This window comes from Mus musculus, chromosome 9 (assembly GCF_000001635.26).
Source record: "Mus musculus strain C57BL/6J chromosome 9, GRCm38.p6 C57BL/6J".
Lineage (NCBI taxonomy): Eukaryota > Metazoa > Chordata > Mammalia > Rodentia > Muridae > Mus > Mus musculus.
The window spans coordinates 54,484,284-54,504,220 of NC_000075.6; the positions used below are offsets into that span (position 1 = coordinate 54,484,284).

The 19,937-nt window shown below is 42.9% G+C and overlaps 1 protein-coding gene across 4 annotated transcripts in view; it reads right to left on the reverse strand.

Annotated features, from left to right (window-relative positions):
• The window catches only part of Dmxl2 (Dmx-like 2), a 136,709-nt gene extending 119,126 nt beyond the window's left edge, over positions 1-17,583 (reverse strand). For 3 of the 4 annotated variants that reach the window (XM_006511085.4, XM_006511083.4, XM_006511084.4), the window contains exon 1: positions 17,068-17,583. In XM_006511085.4, the coding sequence (XP_006511148.2) occupies positions 17,068-17,154 (87 nt within the window). In that variant the 5' untranslated portion in view covers positions 17,155-17,583. The remainder of the gene's footprint in view (positions 1-17,067) is intronic. The other variant, NM_172771.2, reaches the window with a different exon arrangement.
• Positions 17,584-19,937: the final 2,354 nt, after the last annotated feature.

Consider the following 19,937-nt stretch of genomic DNA (forward strand, 5'->3'; position numbering starts at 1 on the left):
AGGAGAGGAGAGGAGAGGAGAGGAGAGGAGAGGAGAGGAGAGGAAAGGAGGAGGTAGGAGGGTGGATTGGGGGGATGGAATATGGAGTGTAAAAACTAAATTAAAAATAAAATAAAAGTATAAAAACAGGAGGCAGGAAGGTAAAAGGTAAATACAGAAGAAGGGAGAAGGGCAAAAGAGCAATAAGGACATCTGAGAAGTTATAAGGGGTCATACTACTAACTACACAAAGAGAAACCCATAATAAACATAATTCTATGTGTAAACACATGTACATGATTTAAATGAGCTTTTCTTATCTGGGCTGACAATGCTCCCTCCTAAAACTAATAACCATCTAGCAAAAATCTAAATACCAGACATGAAAAGACCTCTTTTGAGTTATTGGTCAGGGCTATCCAATAGACATTTAAAGCATACAGCTTATTGTTATTGCCCTTGGTTCCTCCCTAAAGGTAGAAAGCCCTACTGCTAAAGACACAGCTCCAGAAACAGGATCCAGAGACCCCTGAGCCAGATCTGAATGTAGCCTCCTAGCTTTCATGACACCAGAGGACACTATGTAAGCTTCCAAAGAAGGGAAGAAGCCAACAGTCCTACCCAGCTATAAACATCTGTAACCCAAAACAACCTAGCTCTAGGGTGCAGTTGCAGCACTTTCACTGTGCAGTAATCAACAGCACTCCAATTGGACTTAAAACCTGCCCAACAAGAAGGAAAGGCCAGGTACTAGAAACTGAGGCTAGTCAAAGTCATGAATCTTGAAGAACCCTCAACCATTACTAGCCAGCATACTCCATAACTACACTATACACATTTGTCCTGATACCCGTAGATATCAGGACATAGATAGTGTAGTAATCAGCCCTCCTCAAGGAAACTTCTCTTTGCAACCGATGAAGACAATTATAGAAAACCATACCCAATCAAAATGCAGGGTTATGAATCCCAGTCCTAAGTGTATGATACATCTATAAAACAACTCCAAAAGCTAAGGCCCAGGGAGCACTCCCAGGGAGCACTGCAGAAGAGGTGGCAAAAAGATTTAGGAGCCAGAGGATCAGGGAGTTTGCTGCGAGACTGTATAGCTCCTAGTCATGTCAAAAGCTACATTTGTGTAGCCTCACCAACAGGACTACCTAAACACAAGCTGAACAAAGACAACACCTACAGGCATGACAAAGAGCACAGAGGAAAGCCTATATGAGTCCTTAACCCTATGCAAAGAACTACAGGCAACTAAGAAATGCTGAGAGGAAAATACTATTTCTCACAGTCAGCACTTCTTAGCTGCCTGTAGTTCTTTGAAGGGAGAGAACATCAATTGGTTATCCAATACCAAGTGGTCAGCCCTGAACTCACAGACATACAACTAATATGCAGACTAAGCAGGTTATATTTAGGGATATACATATACATATGCATATATGTGTGAGGCAAGTGGAACAGTGCCACCAGACAAAAACTGGGAAGGTTGTACGGATCCAGAAACCCCTGTAATTCTCATATCTGAGAACGATGTTTCTATTCCCGACCCCCGACTCAGTTCTTGTCCTGGAGCACGTGAACCCACATGAGGATCGTGATAATGTAGCACAGAGTTCTCCATGCTGTTGAGGTACCTAGATGGGCCAGTAAGCTTCCTTTCCCAGACATTCCTTCCTGCCAAAGGTATTTAATCTCTGGTCCACCCTGAGTAAATTGTATGCATCTATTCTTCACTATGAAGAAAATAAACAGTTTGGACAAGCAAGGACTCTCTCTCTCATCAAGAACCACAGTTGAAGAGCCGGGCGTGGTGGCGCACGCCTTTAATCCCAGCACTCGAGAGGCAGAGGCAGGTGGATTTCTGAGTTCGAGGCCAGCCTGGTCTACAAAGTCCAGGACAGCCAGGGCTATACAGAGAAACCCTGTCTCGAAACCACCCCCCCCCCCAAAAAAAAAAGAACCACGGTTGGGGAAAGCCTTTGTCATACCTAAGCTGGAGTTCCACACACACACCTTTCCCAGCCCTGACCCCCGTCCCAGGCTCTTTGTGGGCCAGAGAACCCCTCCATTCCAGACTCCTTGCAGTTTCCACCAGCAACTGGGTACCCAGGAGTTAGAGAACCCCAGCTTCAGCCCCAGCCTAGTCGTTTCTCACTGGGGATGGGGTCCCCATCCTCAGCTGAGTGGGTGTGGGCTGGGAGGATGGAATGTAGCCTAGCACCTCTGCATTCCATCTGCCCTAGTGAGGAGGAGTGGGCGTTCACACACCCCAGCTGCGTGGTGGTGGTGGAACACCTATATGCATGCAACAACAAAAAGGCCATGAATTAGAACAAGAGCCAGGGCATATGAAAGGGTTTGGAGGGAGGAAAGAGAAGGGAACATGATATTAATTATAGTCTCAAAAATAAAGGTGGTTGTACATGGGATGGATCCCCCGGTGGGGAAGTCTCTAGATGGCCCTTCCTTCCATCTCAGCTCCGAACTTTGTCTCTGTAACTCCTTCCATGGGTATTATATGATCAACACCTTAGTGTAACAATAAAGAATATCATATTTGTAAGGAGAAAGTATGATGCTAGAAAGTGCAATTAAATAACCCAGCACAAACTAAGCACAGGTAAATGAGTAAGCTTGTAAGTATCGCGTACACTTGTCATGCTTTGAGAAAATAAATTCTTAAGTGAGACTCCAAAGAACTTAAGGCATCTACAGCAAGCGACAGAGGGGCCACTGCGCTCTAAGAGGCCAACAGACTCTCCAAATGAGATCTGCTGCTACAAAGTCACAGATCTAACACTCCTCAGTTACTCAGAACCCAAATCATATATAATGCTAGTGAGTTCTGGCTACTTTCTTATCAACTGTGAGTTATAGGCAGATACCAGATTTATTGCTTATTTGCTTTTGGAAACAATTTTCCACCCAGCCTAATGGGTTGTAAATTGTCTTATTTGCAGCTATTTAATTTAAACCAGAACCTCAGTGCTTAAATTTTTTAGATTATAATTAAATCATTTTTCCCTTACCTTTCCTTACTCCTCCCTTCCTTGTTCTCATTCAAATTCTTGAGCTATTTTCCTTAATTATTGTTATATAGATGTATATATATGTGTATGTATATGTGTGTGTGCATATATATTTCCAAGTATATAAATGCTTTTATATAGTTGTAAATATATAAATAGAACCCATTCTGTCCACATAATGTTACCTGTATATGTTTTCAGGGCTGGCCACTTGGTTCTACATAACCAATCGCTGTCTCCCCTTGGGGAGACTGTCTTTCCTCTCAGCACCCCATATGGGCCTGTAGCTCTGCGTGGGGTTAAGGCCTCCTGACCTCTCCCTTCCACATCACTATACCTACGAGTATCACCCTTGGTCAACCTTATTCTTACCAAGTGCATACTATGCCATTTTATAGTTTTGCTGTAATTAATCTGTTTCCTGTCTTTTGCTACTGCAAATATTAGTAAGGATCTAAATGACGGCCATGTGGTGATGCCCTCTGTATTAAGGAGACTGAAGAAAAGCATCTAGGGGTTTAAAAGGCTCAGCAGTTACGAACCATTTGTTTTTCTAGCCATAATAACTACAAAAGCCCCACGTTCAGCTTCCAGCATCCACAGGCACTCACAACTAAGGCAATCCCAGCTCTGGGGGATCCATTCTCTCTGGACTTTTGAGCACCTGCACTCACGTATGCATACACTCACATTCCCCCACCTCTCTCTCTCTTTCATGCACACACACATACACACACACACACACACACACACACATACATACACACACACACACATTCATACACTCACATACACACACAATTAAAAATAGTAAAAGCAACCAGGTGTAGGAGCACGTGACTTTAATCCCAGCACTCAGGAAGCAGAAGCAGGCTGATCTCTGTGAGTTCAAAAACAGCCTTGTCTACACACCAAAGAAGTTTCCGGCCAGCCAGAGCTACACAGTGAGACCCTGTCTCCAAAATCCTAAAAGTTCTCTCCACATTCCAAAACCATACTTTACTTCTAATGTGAATCACTCCAATGGCTGAATGTCCACTCAAGAATGCTAAGTGGCAAAACAGATTTATCCTAAGTCCAAAATGAGGAAAGGAGTACGGCAAATTATGTCACGGTGCCAAGTGGTGTGGCACTCAAAACACCTTCAGTTCAGAAAACATGAGGAATGCAAACTTAATAGAACACTTGAAAATAGCAAGACAGAAAACTTGAGATCTGTAAAGATAAAAACCTACTGCCAGAAAAAGATAGGTTAGGTAGGACATTCTAAAGAAAATATATTTTTGATGAAGTAGTAATAAAACCCTTTCTTAGGTCTAAGGCACTGCTCAGTGACAGAGCTCATGCTTTTCATGATCTGGGTTCCATCCCAGGGCTTCCTCTCTCAAAAGAAATGCTCTCTTGCCAGGCAGTGGTGGCGCATGCCTTTAATTCCAGCACTTGGGTGGGGGGAGGGGGGCTGAGGCAGGCAGATTTCTGAGTACAAGGTCAGCCTGGTCTACAGAGTGAGTTCCAGGACAGCCAGGGCTACACAGAGAAACCCTGTCTCAAAAAACCAAGAAAAAAAAGAGAGAGAGAGAGAAAGAGAGAGAGAGAGAGAGAGAGAGAGAGAGAGAGAGAGAGAGAGAATGCAAATCTAAAGAATGATTTTTTTCATAATTTTTTAAAAATATTTTTAGTTTTACAATTTTTAACTGGTCAAAAACTAGCCAATTTTATATTAACAACAAAATACATGGAGCTATAACAAATTTCTAAATACTGAGTTAAGAAGGTAAGCCAAGTATTATGGTTCAAATCTATAATCTCAGCAGTGAGAGGCTAAGACGGAAAAACTGCTAGCCTGGCTTATACATTGAGTTTCAGGCCAGCTAGAGCTACAGACTAAGATTCTTGTCCTAAAAAAAAAAAAAAAAAAAACCTAAATTTAAAAAGATAAATAATTGAAAAAAGAAAAAACTCACAGCCCAAGCTAAGAATGCTCCTATATTTCTGACAAAGAAAACATGTTTACTAATGCTAGTAACAGCTGAAGGAAACATGAGACCTTGAAAAGCAAATATGTAATAATTAATTAATTTGTTCTAATTAAGCATTACAAAACTGGCTGACTCCAGGTTGTCTGCACTCTCTCTAAAAGGTAGGACAGTAGAAAACAAAATGTAAATAACTACTTTGCATGTCAGCACTAAGAATAAGATATTCAAAGTACTAATTATGAAAAAATGCTAACGTAAATCACAGTAAAATGAGCAAAATAACAGCCCCAGGGACTGGTCAGCATGTATAAAAACATTAGATGTTATCTTTTGGCCTCAAATTTTTGTTCTCTTGTGCTTAGATCATCAAACACTTGTCCTGCAAAATAACCAAGTGCCTCAGGGTAGAAGGGAGGGAGAGAGAGAGAGACAGAGACACAGACAGAGACAGACAGAGAGATACAGAGACAGAGAGAGAAAAGGAGAAGGAGTCAGGAAAGGTGGCGTGATAAAATGACCTAGGCACAGAGGGAAACTGGAAACGGCAATGACTAAGCACTAGTAATTATCATTTTTAAAGTGAGTGACAAAAACATTTAGTTAAAAGAAGAAAAACTCAAAAGAATGAAATGGCTACTTAAAAAAAATGGAATGAACAATTTTTTCAGATATAAAACTACTATTTAAAAAAAAGTGACCAAAAACATTTTCTCTCAATTTCTTTGTCTTGGTTTGTTTTTATGTGTTCTGCCTACATGTCTGTCTGTCTGTATCACGAGTGCCTGGTGCCCGAGGAGGCCAGACGAGGTCATCAGAGCCCCTGGAACCAGAATTACAGATGGTTGTAAGCTCCAGGTAGATGCTAAGAATTAAACCCAGGTCCTCTGGAAGAGCTGCCAGTGTTCTCAACTGCCAGCTCTCCACCCCTAATTTCCTGTTTATTTTTGAGGCAGTTTCACTAGATAAACCAAACTGCCCTTGATCCTCCTGCCTCAGCTGGGATTATATAGGTGTGTACAATACCTGCCTTAATTTTGCTTTTACTTATATGTGTCTCTTGTCCTGAGCAAAGAAAAGTAAAGTTAAAAGAAACACTAAAGATATTCAGAACACAGCTGTAAGGAAAACACGGAACTGTGGCAGGGAATGCAAGGAAAACCTGAAGGGAGTAGCCTGGAAAGACAGAAAGCAGAATGATGATACAGTTTCTAACACAATCTTCCATGATCCCTTAAACTGAACTATGTAGCAAAAGAGATCAGGGCTTTTTGGTGCACGTCTGTAATCCCAGTACTCAGACAGAAATGGGAGAATCCTCACGTTCAAGGCCAACCTGGTTATACACTGAGTTTCAGGCTAGTCAGGGTCACATGGAAAAGCCTGTCTCAAAAAATAAAAAATAGGGGCTGGAGAGATGGCATTTACTGCTCTTCCAGAGGTCCTGAGTTCAATTCCCAGCAACTACATGGTGGCTCACAACCATCTGTAATGGGATCTGATGCCCTCTTCTGGTGTGTCTTAAAAAAAATTAAAATTAAAAACAAAAGATGGTGGTGGCATGGGGCACACACCTGAAATCCCAGCACTAGAGAACCAGAGATGCAGAGATGCTAAGACGGGAGAATCATCATTGAGTACCACACAGGCCACGGGCCTCAACAACAGAGCAAGAAAAGGCCAGCGAGTGTTACAGTGTGCTTCTGTCTCAAATGCACAAACAAAACAAGTTGTGCATTCCTGAAGGAGTGGGTGGTAGGAATTTCTAGTCAACAGCACACACACCTCTTCCATCAGGGTCATTGCAAAGGGCCTGCAATGAGTACGCACTGGTCTCCACAGCTTCTACGACGTCTAAGTTCTCAAAGACCTTAGCCGAAATACCAAAGTCTACGAAAGTACGGTTATACATTCTTCATCTCCAATTGTACTATATCCATCTACCTGGCAACCCTTTCTTTAGTAGTGATCTGAGGCAAATAATCCCACGCATTCCTAAAACTACAGACGTGAAGAAGACAGCCGAGTTCCCATGTCTGTCTGTGATGATTCAACTGACATGGCAGATTCTGTATGGAAATGGGTAAAGAGTTTAACAGCCTTTCCTCATGGTTTTGTATCTTCTTTATAGTTTATGTCCTTATTTTTTATGTAGTATGTCTGTCACTGTTTGTATAAAGATCAAAGAGCAACTTGTGGGAGTTAGTTCTCTCTTCACCATGAGGGTCCAGGGAAAGAAACTCAGGTGACTGGGCTTGGCAGCAAGTCCCTTGACCCATAGAGCCAACACAGTAGCCCCTAATATTACTCTAGCTGACCACTCACTCTGTAGACAAGACTGACCTCTGCCTCCTCAGTGCTAGGACTGCATTGCTACAATGCCCAAATGATACGTTATAGTATCTTAAAAGTGAGATGTAGGTAAGAAAATATCAGGCAACTTGTCTGTCCAAATGTTAGAGTTAAAGGAATACATCAGCAGATTCTGAAGTCATCAGGAAAATTTTCATATCACTGTGGAAATGACCACCTACATGGACAAAGATGAACTAAGAAACAGAAACAGTCATGGTTACAGCTTATTAAAATAAAGAAATGCCACATCAAAGGTAGGAAAACACATAGGTAGAACCTGGGAAATATGGACTTCCAAGGATCTCCCTCCTCAGAGTTACAAGTAGCACTCTTTCTTCCTCCACAACATATGTAAGGTGTTTTTGCCAAGGAACATGCACTTACGACTAAAAGCCTAGGGCTGTTACACCAGCCTTCTGCCCATGCACAAACAGCCACAATAATCCTAGCATCCCAAAAGGGAAACACAAGTTTATAAATTATAATTCATATGTTCTAACAAACAATCTAGACAGAGTGTGGAGTAAGATTCAAGACCCTGGGCATTCCGACTGAATTTACCAATAGTAAGAATATTCCAGTACAGATTCCCAGAGGCTAGTCAAGCCAAAGGTTATCTGTGGTACTTTTCTGTGTACTTTAACACTGGAATCCATATATCTTTTTTAAACCTTGAATAGCTGTTGCCCGTCTAATTTTATGTTGCTATGCCAGCTTGTGAAGAGCTTCTAAATATTAACCTATTTTACTATACAATATCAAAATATTATACTGTATAGCCAGGCATGGAGGTATACATCTGTAATTCCATCACTAGAAAACAGAGATGGGAAGATCCCTGCAAGTTCCAGGCCAGCCAAAAAAGTTGTATACTTTTTTTTTCATTTTGTTTTTTGTTCTTTTTGTTTTCTTTGTTTTTCGAGACAGGGTTTCTCTGTGTAGCCCTGGCTGTCCTGGAACTCACTCTATAGACCAGGCTGGCCTCGAACTCAGAAATTTGCCTGCCTCTGCCTCCCAAGTGTTGGGATTAAAGGTGTGCGCCACCACACCCGGCAGTTGTATACTTTTATAGCATCATTGATCTCAAAAGAAAAGTCTTAAAAAAAAAAAAAAGAAAAAGAAAAGTCTTTATGCTGGGAAGCTATGTTATTCATTACACAAGTCTAGTTTTCCCAATTTCTAATTGTAGCTTGATTTTTTAAATATCTACCTCTGGTTTATCAAGTCATCTTATAAGTAAAAATGGAGTTAACTATGAGGCAAAGGATTTTAGCAGGTGCACATTTTACATGCATGTGCATATCATTTGAAGAAGCTGTACACCGTGATGCATTTCTTCAGCCTTGACAGTGAGCCCAGCTGTCTGTCCTCTTTACTTTGTACTCTGAGAGGCTCACTAAGTTTCCCAGGTTAGCCTTGAATGCACTCTGCAGCCTAGGTTGCCCTAAGGTTATGGTCTTCTTCATGCCTTAGTCTCCTAAGTAGCTGTACAGCTCCGTACAAGCAGAACCAGTAATTATTCCGTTCTTGGATTATGGCTACTGTATAAGCTACCTATGTTTGTAAACTAAGTAAACCGAACTTTTCATGTGCTGGTTCTTTGAGTTTGGGTTTGTTGTTTTCATCTTCTTGGGAGTAGGGTAGTGCCTGTGCCTGTACATGCCAAATACCTCAGATTTCCTAAAGTTGCAGAAGAAAAACAACACTATAATTTAGTGTAATTTACTATTATATCTGGAAAGAATCAAAATTTAGAGGATGGGAAGAAAATGCATCTATTTGGAGAAGAAAAAGAAAGGAAGAGGGGACTGGAGAGATGGCTCAGCAGTTAAGAGCACTGACTGCTCTTCCGGAGTTCAAATCCCAGCAACCACATGGTGGCTCACAACCATCTGTAATGAGATCTGACGCCCTCTTCTGGTGTGTCTGAAGACAGCTACGCTGTACTTACATATAATAAATAAATAAATCTTTGAAAAAAAGGAAAGGAGGAGGAAGAAGAGGAGGAGGAGAAGGAAGAGAAGGAGCTGCTGCTGCTGTTTCTCCTCCTGCTCTTGCTCCTCTAAGAAACTACCATCTGTCCTTTAAGTCACCTCACCAAATTACCATGTTCACTGAGTGTCAGAGTCTATTCAGAAAGCCCTTTATAGCACTGACTTCTCTATCGGGAGAAGGGTTATTGTCAAGTGTGTGGGATTAGGGGCATCTGAGAATCCTAAACTCGGACAAGAAAGGCAGCAGAAGCACAGGAAACTGTCTGACACATATACATACATCAACTCCTAGGATTACAATGAGCTATCCCTTAAAAAAGAGCCATACAACCTGTAGAAGTTGTATCTGTTCCTTAGTGGCAGCCTTATATATTGACAGTATAAATTAAAGAATTCCAGATCAAAACTCTAAAATTGAAAACCCCAAAATTTATACTGAAACCCAAGAAACTTGAAAAACAAACCAAAATTAGACATGGAACTGTAGAGATGGCTCAGCCATTGAAAGCACTGACTACTCTTCCAGAAGATCCAGATTCAGTTCCCAGTACCCACACGGCAGCTCCCATGAATGAGTAAAAGATGAATTGAATCATCTCTAACTCATCAGATTCAAGGGATCCAACACCCTTGTCTAGCCTCCTTGGGTACTAAGCATGCATGTGATGCATAAATATACATGCAGGCAAACACTCATACATATAAAATAATCTTTTAATTAAAAATGGGCAAATCGGGCTGGTGAGATGGCTCAGTGGGTAAGAGCACCCGACTGCTTTTCCGAAGGTCCAAAGTTCAAATCCCAGCAACCACATGGTGGCTCACAACCACCCATGATGAGATCTGACTCCCTCTTCTGGAGTGTCTGAAGACAGCTACAGTGTACTTACATGTAATAAATAAATAAATAAATAAATCTTCTTTTTAAAAAATGGGCAAATCATGCTTTGCTTTCTATCATCTTAAGAAATTTAATTGGCCAAGCATGACTCGTTTACTATGGTTGTTAACCAACATTCTGTGTTCCTTCTGATGATCAAGTACCAAGATTCTGAGATCCTTTAACACTTTTACACACTACAGTGTTGTAGTGATGCTCACCATAAAATTATCTTCATTTCTACTTCATAACTGTAATTTTGCTACTGTTATGAGTTGTAGTATGAATATCTGACAATGCAAAAATGTCTGATATGTGACCCCTGTGTGAGGGTTAACCTACAAGTTGAGAACCACTGTTCTAGATTTTCCCAGGAATGGCTTGTGGGACACAGCTGTAATCCCAGCATCTGGGAGGCTAAAATAGGAAAATTGCCAGTTGAAGAACAGCCTGAGCAACCCAGCAAGAAGAAGGGGAAGTGGGGGTGAAATGGTTCAGCAGGAAGAGACACCTACCACCAAGTCTGATGACCACATGGTAGAAAGGGATAACCAACTCCGACAAGTTGTCCTTTGACCTCCACATGCATGTCATAGCACATGCGTGTCCACACACGTGCACACACACAGACACACACTATATTAAGTAATGTAGTATTTTTTTAAAGGAAGAGGAGGGAGCTCCTTGGCAGCTGTGAACCTACTGCTTCATAAATTCTCTGCATGGGCTTTTTCTGAAGCCTGAAATTGTAGAGCACCACACTATGGGGTCCCTTGAGATAAGGCAACTAAGTCCTGGAACTTTACCACAACCATTTATAGTGCTGGCCATCTTAACTCTGGCCCCAAAAAAATTCTAAAGAAATTTACTAAACACATAGAGGGCACCTAATTCAAGAACTTCTGTTTACAGATGAAAAATATAAAAATGATCAGGTGATTTTTATCAAGATCATACAAGCGCTTGCACACTGATTCAGAACCACACTAGAGTTTCTAGGAAACTGTTGGTCTTTTCCTCCATCAGTACAAAGCCACACCAGGGCCCAGTGTGCTGATACAGTCCTTAAATTCCAGTACCCAGGAGGCAAAGGCACAGCGATCTCTGTGACTTAAAGGCCAGCCTGATCTACATATCAAGAGCTACATAGTGAAACCCTATCTAAAAAAATTTTTAAAACACCCACTATCTACACAAGGCCTTAGAAGGGACTTAGAATTCATACTTACATACCAAGTGACTCTAAATGTTTGAAATATTACCTCCTATCAACTCAAACAAAAACATACATTGCAAAACCAAGGGGGCCAGTTTCTCTTGGAAGAGAAATCCCTTCTAAATCTTTGACTTGTCTTCCCGCTCACTCTAAGCATAGGTAGTCAACAGATACATGAGGTGCCATACCTATTAATAACCAGCTTGTCAGCATCATTTTTCTATCCATCTCTCTGATACCCTCTGATTAACCTCTCATTTCTCCTGAGTCCTCACAAGAAGTGCCTGGTCAGCTGTGGATAACATATTTAACGCTTCTAGATGTCTAAGTTCTACACTTCTCTGCTTGTCTCCCTTGAGTCAGGGCTATGTCCTTTGGGGTTTTTAATCTCCACAGAGTCTAGCCACCTACATATTCAACAAACATGTGCTAAATGTATAAACAGGTTGACTATTATTCTGTTATTGTTGATTATTATTTCTTGAATAAAGCTCTTACTTCTCTAAATATTAAACTATTAAATTGTCATAATTCTAATACTAAAATGTTACTCTACAGTATAACATTAACTTCTAACTTTTTGTATTTTAATTTATTTTTATATGTATTGGTGTTTTGACTGAGCATGCACATGTCTGTGAACCATATGCATGCCTGGTGCTGGCAGAGGATAGAAGACATCAGGCCCTGTGGGCCTATAGTTATAGACAGTTGTGTATATATATGTATATACACACACAGAGGTGGGGGAGGGAGAGAGCACTGCCATGTAAGGGCTAGAATTGAACCCGGGTCTTCTAAAGGAACAGTCTGCTCTTAACTGGTAAGCAATCCCTCCAGCCCCTACCTTCTAATTTTTAAAGGAACTGGTTTTTATTCAGGCCAACCTTTTAGTGGTATATTAATTAAAATTATTTTTTAATTGCAGACCAAACATGGTGGCACATGTCCGTAATCACAGTACTCCAAAGGCAGAGGTAAGAGAATCAAATTCAGATTTGGTCTAAGCTAGACAGCAAGACCTTATCTCAAAAAAAAAAAAAAAAAAAAACAACAACAAAAGGCTATGAATAACATTGTAAACCGTGTTTTTCAACATTCAGAGAGTACCTGCTACTTAATGAAGCCCTGTGGCTGACAGGAAAAATAATTCCTGCATGAGGAGAACCCACTCACTAATCAGCTTTTGTATTACTCCATCCTTGGCTTTTGCTGCTCCTGCTTTTGGAAAGCTTTAATACCGACCTCCCCAAACCATACAGAGTCTCGTCTATCTGCCTATTTGTACTCGTGTTCGTCGTGTTTAATCTACCAATATATTTTAAATACCCTAAGAAAGGAAATGACTAATTTTGTAAACTTGGATCAAAGTGTTAAACTCATGTGAAGCTGAAATAACATCAACTGCCCTCATATATTTAAAAATATACATAGGACTCTCTCGAGGGACAGATGGTGAATTTGAAAGCTATATTAATAATCATGTATTACCATTATTTTAATAGAAAGACTATGTTTTCAAAAGCAAAATAAACAATGAGAAACCTATGCCTAATTTTAGAAGCCTCAGATCATCCACTCATCTGAAGAGTATTTAAAGGAACAATAAGGCTCAGACACGGTACAGCACCTTTGGACTACCCAGGATCTAACTTTCTTCAGAATAACTATGTCTAAAACTTAGATGTTTTACACGCATACACATACACACACACACACACACACACACACACTCTCTCTCTCTCTCTCTCTCTCTCTCTCTCTCCCTCCCTCCCTCTCTCTCTCTCTCTCTCTCTCTCTCCCTCCCTCCCTCTCTCTCTCTCATACACACACACAAGCAGACTGATTTTAAAAAGGTAATGCTTAAGCTGGACACTGGTGGCGCACGCCTTTAATCCCAGCACTTGGGAGGCAGAGGCAGGCGAATTTATGAGTTCAAGGCCAGCCTGGTCTACAGAGTGAGTTCCAGGTCAGCCAGAGCTACACAGAGAAACCCTGTCTCAAAAAACCAAAAAATAAAAAATAAAAAAGGTGATGCTTTAAAGAATGATATACAAAAATGTCATTTTAAAATAGTCACAGTTGGATGATGAGAGAATAAAAGCTGCTGTCACCTGACAGGCAGGACGAAAATGGAAACCATCCCAGTTAACACATCACCTATGAAGTGACACATCACTGGACACACACACCACAAGCTTCACCATGTCCACACAGCATATGCCGGACCATCATGACATCGCCAAGCAGCCACTCACAGCCGGCCCACCAAGCTCAAGGCATGCAGTGAAATACACAGTGCACTCTTTTTCCATTATTACAATGTCACAAACATTGAAAAACTTACAATTTCATCTTCAATTTTTTCAGTTTATAGATTCCAAGTAAATTATCTATTCTATTTTGAAAAGATCCCAAATACATCAGGCAACACATTAACTAAGAACCACTAGCTAGCTACAAAGCAGACTTTCCTTCTATACCTCCTGCACCTAGAGGAAAACACATACAAACACAAACACACATGTACAAGCACACACAAACAGTACAGAAAGGCTGTTAAGAAGAAAACTTCCAACAAAAACCACCACATGAATTGTCACAAGACTCATTCCAGCCATGCCTGGCAGTCCTTCAGTCACCTGATCCAGAACTGAAGGCTGCTTTATCAAACATAAACTATAAAGTCAACTGACATGCTCTATGTAAAGAGACTTTATTTTCGGCAATTTTGCCTTTACTATATATAGTTTTTGAGGCATTTCTTAGTTGATTCTGGAATGCTTGGAAACAATTTTATCTTTAAGCAAATATGGTTTCATAGTGCCCGGAAGATCATTTCTAGTTCACAGCAAGGTAACTGGAACATGGCTTTCATAATTAAGATACTAAAATGAAACATGTGCAAATAGATTTGTTATTTGAGCTTGCCAAGGGGTCAAAATAAGATTGTCACAGCCAAAGCCGGGCGTGGTGGCGCACGCCTTTAATCCCAACACTTTGGAGGCAGAGGCAGGCGAATTTATGAGTTCGAGGCCAGCCTGGTCTACAGAGTGAGTTCCAGGACAGCCAGGGCTACACAGAGAAACCCTGTCTCGAAAAACCAAAAAAAAAAAAAAAAAGATTGTCACAGTCAGCATTCTAAACCAAATAAAATTTTCAAGATATAGCTGAGAAAATAATAAGCAAGGCTGTCCCAATGGACATGAATATGTAGTCCACAGGATTCGTGAGACAGTTCAGGGATAAAGGGCAAAGGACTTGAAGCCTGTGACCAGCATCCATGCCAGGTGGCTCACAACCCCTTATAACTTCACTCCAGCGGATCTGACCCCTCCAGCCTCTAAGGGCACCTGTACTCACCTGCAAGGACCCACACACTAGCATACACACATACACATAATTTAAAACAAAATAAATATTTTAAGATATGGGCTTTGGTTAGATCACTATGACACAGAGGGATCAATGTGAGGAAAAGAGTCAAAATGAAAGACAGTAAGTAGTAGGATATCTGACAATGATTCTTTATGTGGCTCCCAGGAGAGACTATATATTCCTGGGGAAGGGGCGTGATGGAATAGTGCAAAAACAAAAAAACAAACAAACAAACCCACCCCCCTAGCAGCTATGAGAAGCAATGAATGGCTGGGATGAGTGGAAGGCATCCATCCCATTTGGAAGCTTCCACACTAACACAAGGTGGCGAGTACAGACACTGAAAGGGGTGAATCTGGTAGGCATTACACAATCAGACTCGGTGACAGAATAAATTCAAATGGGAACTATGGCCACAGATGGCCTGTGGCCTGCCCGCACCTGCAAAGCACTGATGGTTCTTACACTGACTGGCCTTTCCAGGCAGAATCTAGTTTAACTCTGTAAACCAGCTCTGCCGGGAGCTAAGAGAAACACTATTTTTTGGTGTTGTTTCGTTTATCTTAAGCATAGATTCATACCTCTACCACCTAAGTACTACAGGTGTGTGTGCCACCACACCCAGCTAGTGCCTCACTTTTAGATGAACCCGGTAAACTACCAGCACCCCACAAGGGGAAATCTCCATAATCGAAAATCCAGATTTATTTCTTGAAGGAAACTCTCTTATGATCCTACGGTAGGTCCTCCTCCTTTCCTGAAAGACACAAAGGTTATGTGTGTGTGTGTGTGTGTGTGTGTGTGTGTGTGTTTTCTCTCTCTATTCTCCAAACAGCCTCCACACACTTAAAGACCAAGCTCCAGCCTATGTTAATATTATTGGGCTGGTATTTTTTTTTAACGATTTTCATTGTGGGGGAGGGGCAACCCTGAATACACAGTAAGCATATGGAGGTCAGAGGGCAACCTGGCATGAGTTTGTCCTCTCCTTCCACCATGTGAGTCATGAGGGGGTTGAATTCAAGTCTCTAGGTTTGGTAGTAAGCACCTTTATCCAGCAAGCCATGTCACAGGGCCCTAGACTGATGTTTTAAGTCACATGTGTAGCAAACTCAGCACCACTGATTAGTGAAAGAATAATATGTCAAACAACCCTATTTTTAAAAGTATTCTTTCAAAACTAGAACAAACCTGAGCTGACTACATCTTAAAATTATTAAGGCCAAGAAGCAACCTTGTTGAGGTTTTTTTTTTTAAATGAATCACAAAACATTAAAAACAGATAAAGTGTTCCAGAATGCAGTGCTACATAATGATTCTGCAGTTTTGCTGTAATTTTTCCTGCAGTTTTACAAACATGCTGCTGTAGACATCAAATCAAATGGTTCCCGTTGTCTAAAAAGCATATTACTAAGCAATATCCAATTTAATTAAGCATAATGATTATCAATATGTACTTAATAGAGGTCTCACTAATACAATTCCTTCTAAGAAGGACCATGTATATACTTAATATAAAAAACATTATTAATCCGTGTGAATCTTACAAAATAATCTCTGGGAGAGCTTGATTTTATCAGCCTTTTCTCAAAAAAGGATTGATGAATCCCACCCATCTGGCTGAGAAACTGACTATGTCGTGTAGGGAGGTGCTGGTTTCCAAAACGCTATGTTTACATACATTTTTATCACACGCCCAAGGAAAGTCTTAAAATGTAACACTGCTTCAGGCTTTAAAAAAATTAAAAAAAAAAAAACTAGCTTGCAAAGATTAAGTTAATACCTGAAAGGATTACCGAAACGGAACCCTGAGCTAGATAAGACAGGCCACTCATGAAAAGGTGACTTCCATTCTAACTCTTTCAGGGAGAGAGCGGATTTTTCTATTCCCGTATGCTAAAATTCTACCTAGGGAGATACAGAGGGCGCGTTTAAAGCCGCAGGCAGCTCGGGAGGCCAGGGAGCAGCACCGCCTCCATACCCTGAGACCAAGACCGTTCGCTGCCAGCCAGGAGCAGGTGGAAGCCGCCCCGGGCTTCGGCCGCTGCCAACACCTCCCTCCCGGCACCGCAGACCCCGGGGCTGCCCCGAACCTTCCATCCCCGCCACCCGCGCACTCACCGGGCGGGCGGGCGGGCGGACGAGGGCGGTGATTCCTCATCCTTCCCCTACCCCCGCCCAAGCCCAGAGCCCAGGGGGCGTGGGTGGGCTCGTCGCTCACGGCCCTACGGGAGGCCCCAGCTCTGCTCACCGTGAAGGGGACGTCCCCGACGCTGCCCACCGAATAGCAGTTGTCCCCAGGGTTGACAGCCCCGGTGAGGACCTGATGCAGATGCATCTCGGGATTCCGGCTGGAATGAGCTCTGCGCCAGAGGAGGACGAGTCCCGCGCCCGGCCGCAGCCGCTCTTCCTGTGCGTCCTCGGGACTCAGCGCCCCGCTCGCCTGTCGTCTGCCGGCCGCCGCCCGGCCATGAGAGGCTCCGGCCGCCGCAGCCCGACCGCCGCTCGGCTGCGGAAATGCCCGGATGCTCCCACGGCCTGCCGCACCGGCGCACAGTGCGGGCGCAGGGCCGCGGCGCGTGCGAGGCGGGGGCGGCGCCGGAGAGCGCGCAAGCGGGGCGCGTGCGAGGCCGTCACGCCGCGCGCCAGGGAGAGGCCGGCGCGCGCCCGGCGCGGGGACGCGGCGCGCAGGCAAAAGAACGCGCTCACACGGGAAGCCACGCTCTCGGCGCCGCGCGTGCGCGTGCGCGCGCCACCGTCTCCAGGACAACTGCGCGCGCCGCGACGCGCGGACCCTCTGTGCCGGTTGCGCGCGCAGACCTGCGGGAGTTCCCTGGGAGCCCGGGGCCCAGACCTCCAGGGGCGGGGCCAGGGGGCCGGCCTGTTTTGCTAAGTGTTTAAGCGTCTCTCGAGGACAGCGCGTGCTGGTCAGTACCGCTGACCTCAGGGGAAGGACACTACCATCACTGGGCAATCCCATGATCTTAAGGTCCTTCTGTCTACTTTAAAGTATGCAGCATCTTACAGCCTTTAAGGGATGCTGAACTCCCCCGACAGCAAATTGTTGTGCTCACACTTTTTCTCACACGTCCCCCTAGAGACCGGTGATCCCTCTATCTAAAAGTGTTTTTCCCCCAGGGTATGATGTCATGAAGTCGCAGAATCGCCTGCTTTTCCAGGCTGTCTGCTAATTTGAAATCAGATCCCTGCCCCCACTACACACACACACACACACACACACACACACACACACACACACACCGGGTCAATTCTTTGCGATTTTTAGCTCAGGTTGTAGAAAAGAAACCGCGGCACGGAACAAAGGTTAACGAGGAAAATTTAAGACCAAACACGCACAAGGCTTACAAAAGATACAAAAATCGATGAGGTTACAATATGTTAACTAGGGGGCTGGAAGGATCTCTCTGAGGACATAGAGTAATGAGTCCCTGGATTCAATTTTGACAGGCTAGGAGCAACTAGGAATAAAGCATTATAATAAAGAAATTAGGAGAGCTAGAAAGTAAAATGTACGGGGGAGACACTAAGTTCAATGCTTGAGGCAGGTATATCAGTTAGGGGAAAGATATGATAGTTAACAAGAAATACACGCACCCAGGGGGGCTCTATGTCCAGGGCTTTCGAGACACTGAATCCACTGAGAAGCCCAGATTTTGTTCTGCCTGTCCTAAAGGCTATCTGCTACTTCTCAGCTGAAATGTATAATCAGGTGAATGTGCCGAGGGTGGAGAATGGAGGCAGATTCCGCATGTTTACTGTTCCGGGAAAGCAGCATCAGTAATCAACTAATTCCCAGCGACCTAAGGCATATCCCTTTTCATCTATAGTGGCATAAACCCCCAGGCTAAGATCTCGGGGAGGGGGGGAGTCACTCCCCACCTCCACCCATCCATTTCTCTTCACAATCCATGCACCTCACCGGCTCCCCAGCCCTCTACCTGTGGCTCCGCCTTCACGGCTTCTCGCTTAACTACCCTAGTTGCCGCCCATGTGCTGTCTTCAGTACATTCTCTCTCCAATCCATCCAGAGAAACAGTCTCTGTTTGGTTTAGGGCGTACTGGGAAGCGAAGCCAGGACCTGGCCCCAGCTAGGTAAGCCCTCTGTCACTGAGCTACGCCATCAGCCCCGGAGAAACCATTTTAATCTGTAGTTGCTCCCTTTCCCTAGAAGTTAAAAGTCCACATTCCTCAACTTGTTTGACAATCCATTCAATCTAGTTTTGCCTAATCTCCCTGTTTTAGCTCAGGCTGTTCTATTACCCACTAGTTTCCAGCCCCCCTGAATCAATGCCGTTCTTCAGAGCATTCTAGGGTTTTTTTTGTTCTTCCCTGACTTGACTCATGTTCTTTGTACTCTCTGTAATGCCTTCCTCCCCTTGCTGATCTGAGACACCATGACTATCTCCAAATACCTTATGGCTTCCTCCTTTGTGACACTCATAACCCACCCCCAATAATATGTTTGTCTATGCTGTGTGTTTGTTTACTAGATTCCATAGACATTTCAAGTTAAGGTCAGTATTTAATTTTCCCTAGTACTAGGATTGTAGAACTTTATTGACATATAAGAGTAAAAGCTAAATAACAGCATCCAGCCAGGCATGGTAGCACATACCTATAATTCCCAGAATTACAGAGCCTGAGGCAGTAGCAATACTTTAAATTCAAGGCCAACCTAGAATACATACCCAGATCCTGTCTCAAAAAACCAAATCCTCATACTAAATTTGTTGTCATTTCTATCTCTTTTGTAAATCTCATTTTATTTTTTTTAAAGATTTATTTATTTACTATATGTAATGACACTGTAGATGTTTTCTTCAGACATTTTTTCTTCTCGCTCTGGCCCAGCCCCTCTTACTCACTGTAGCTGTCTTCAGACACCCCAGAAGAGGGCATCAGATCTCATTATGGAAGGTTGTAAGCCACCATGTGGTTGCTGGGATTTGAGCTCATGACCTTCGGAAAAGCAGTTGGTGCTCTTAACTGCTGAGCCATCTCTCCAGCCCCATTTCTATCTTTTTATTTCTATCTTTTGACGCTACATGCAATTTACTGAATTCTGGGAAATCATTGATTCTGTATATTTAGTGATAAACA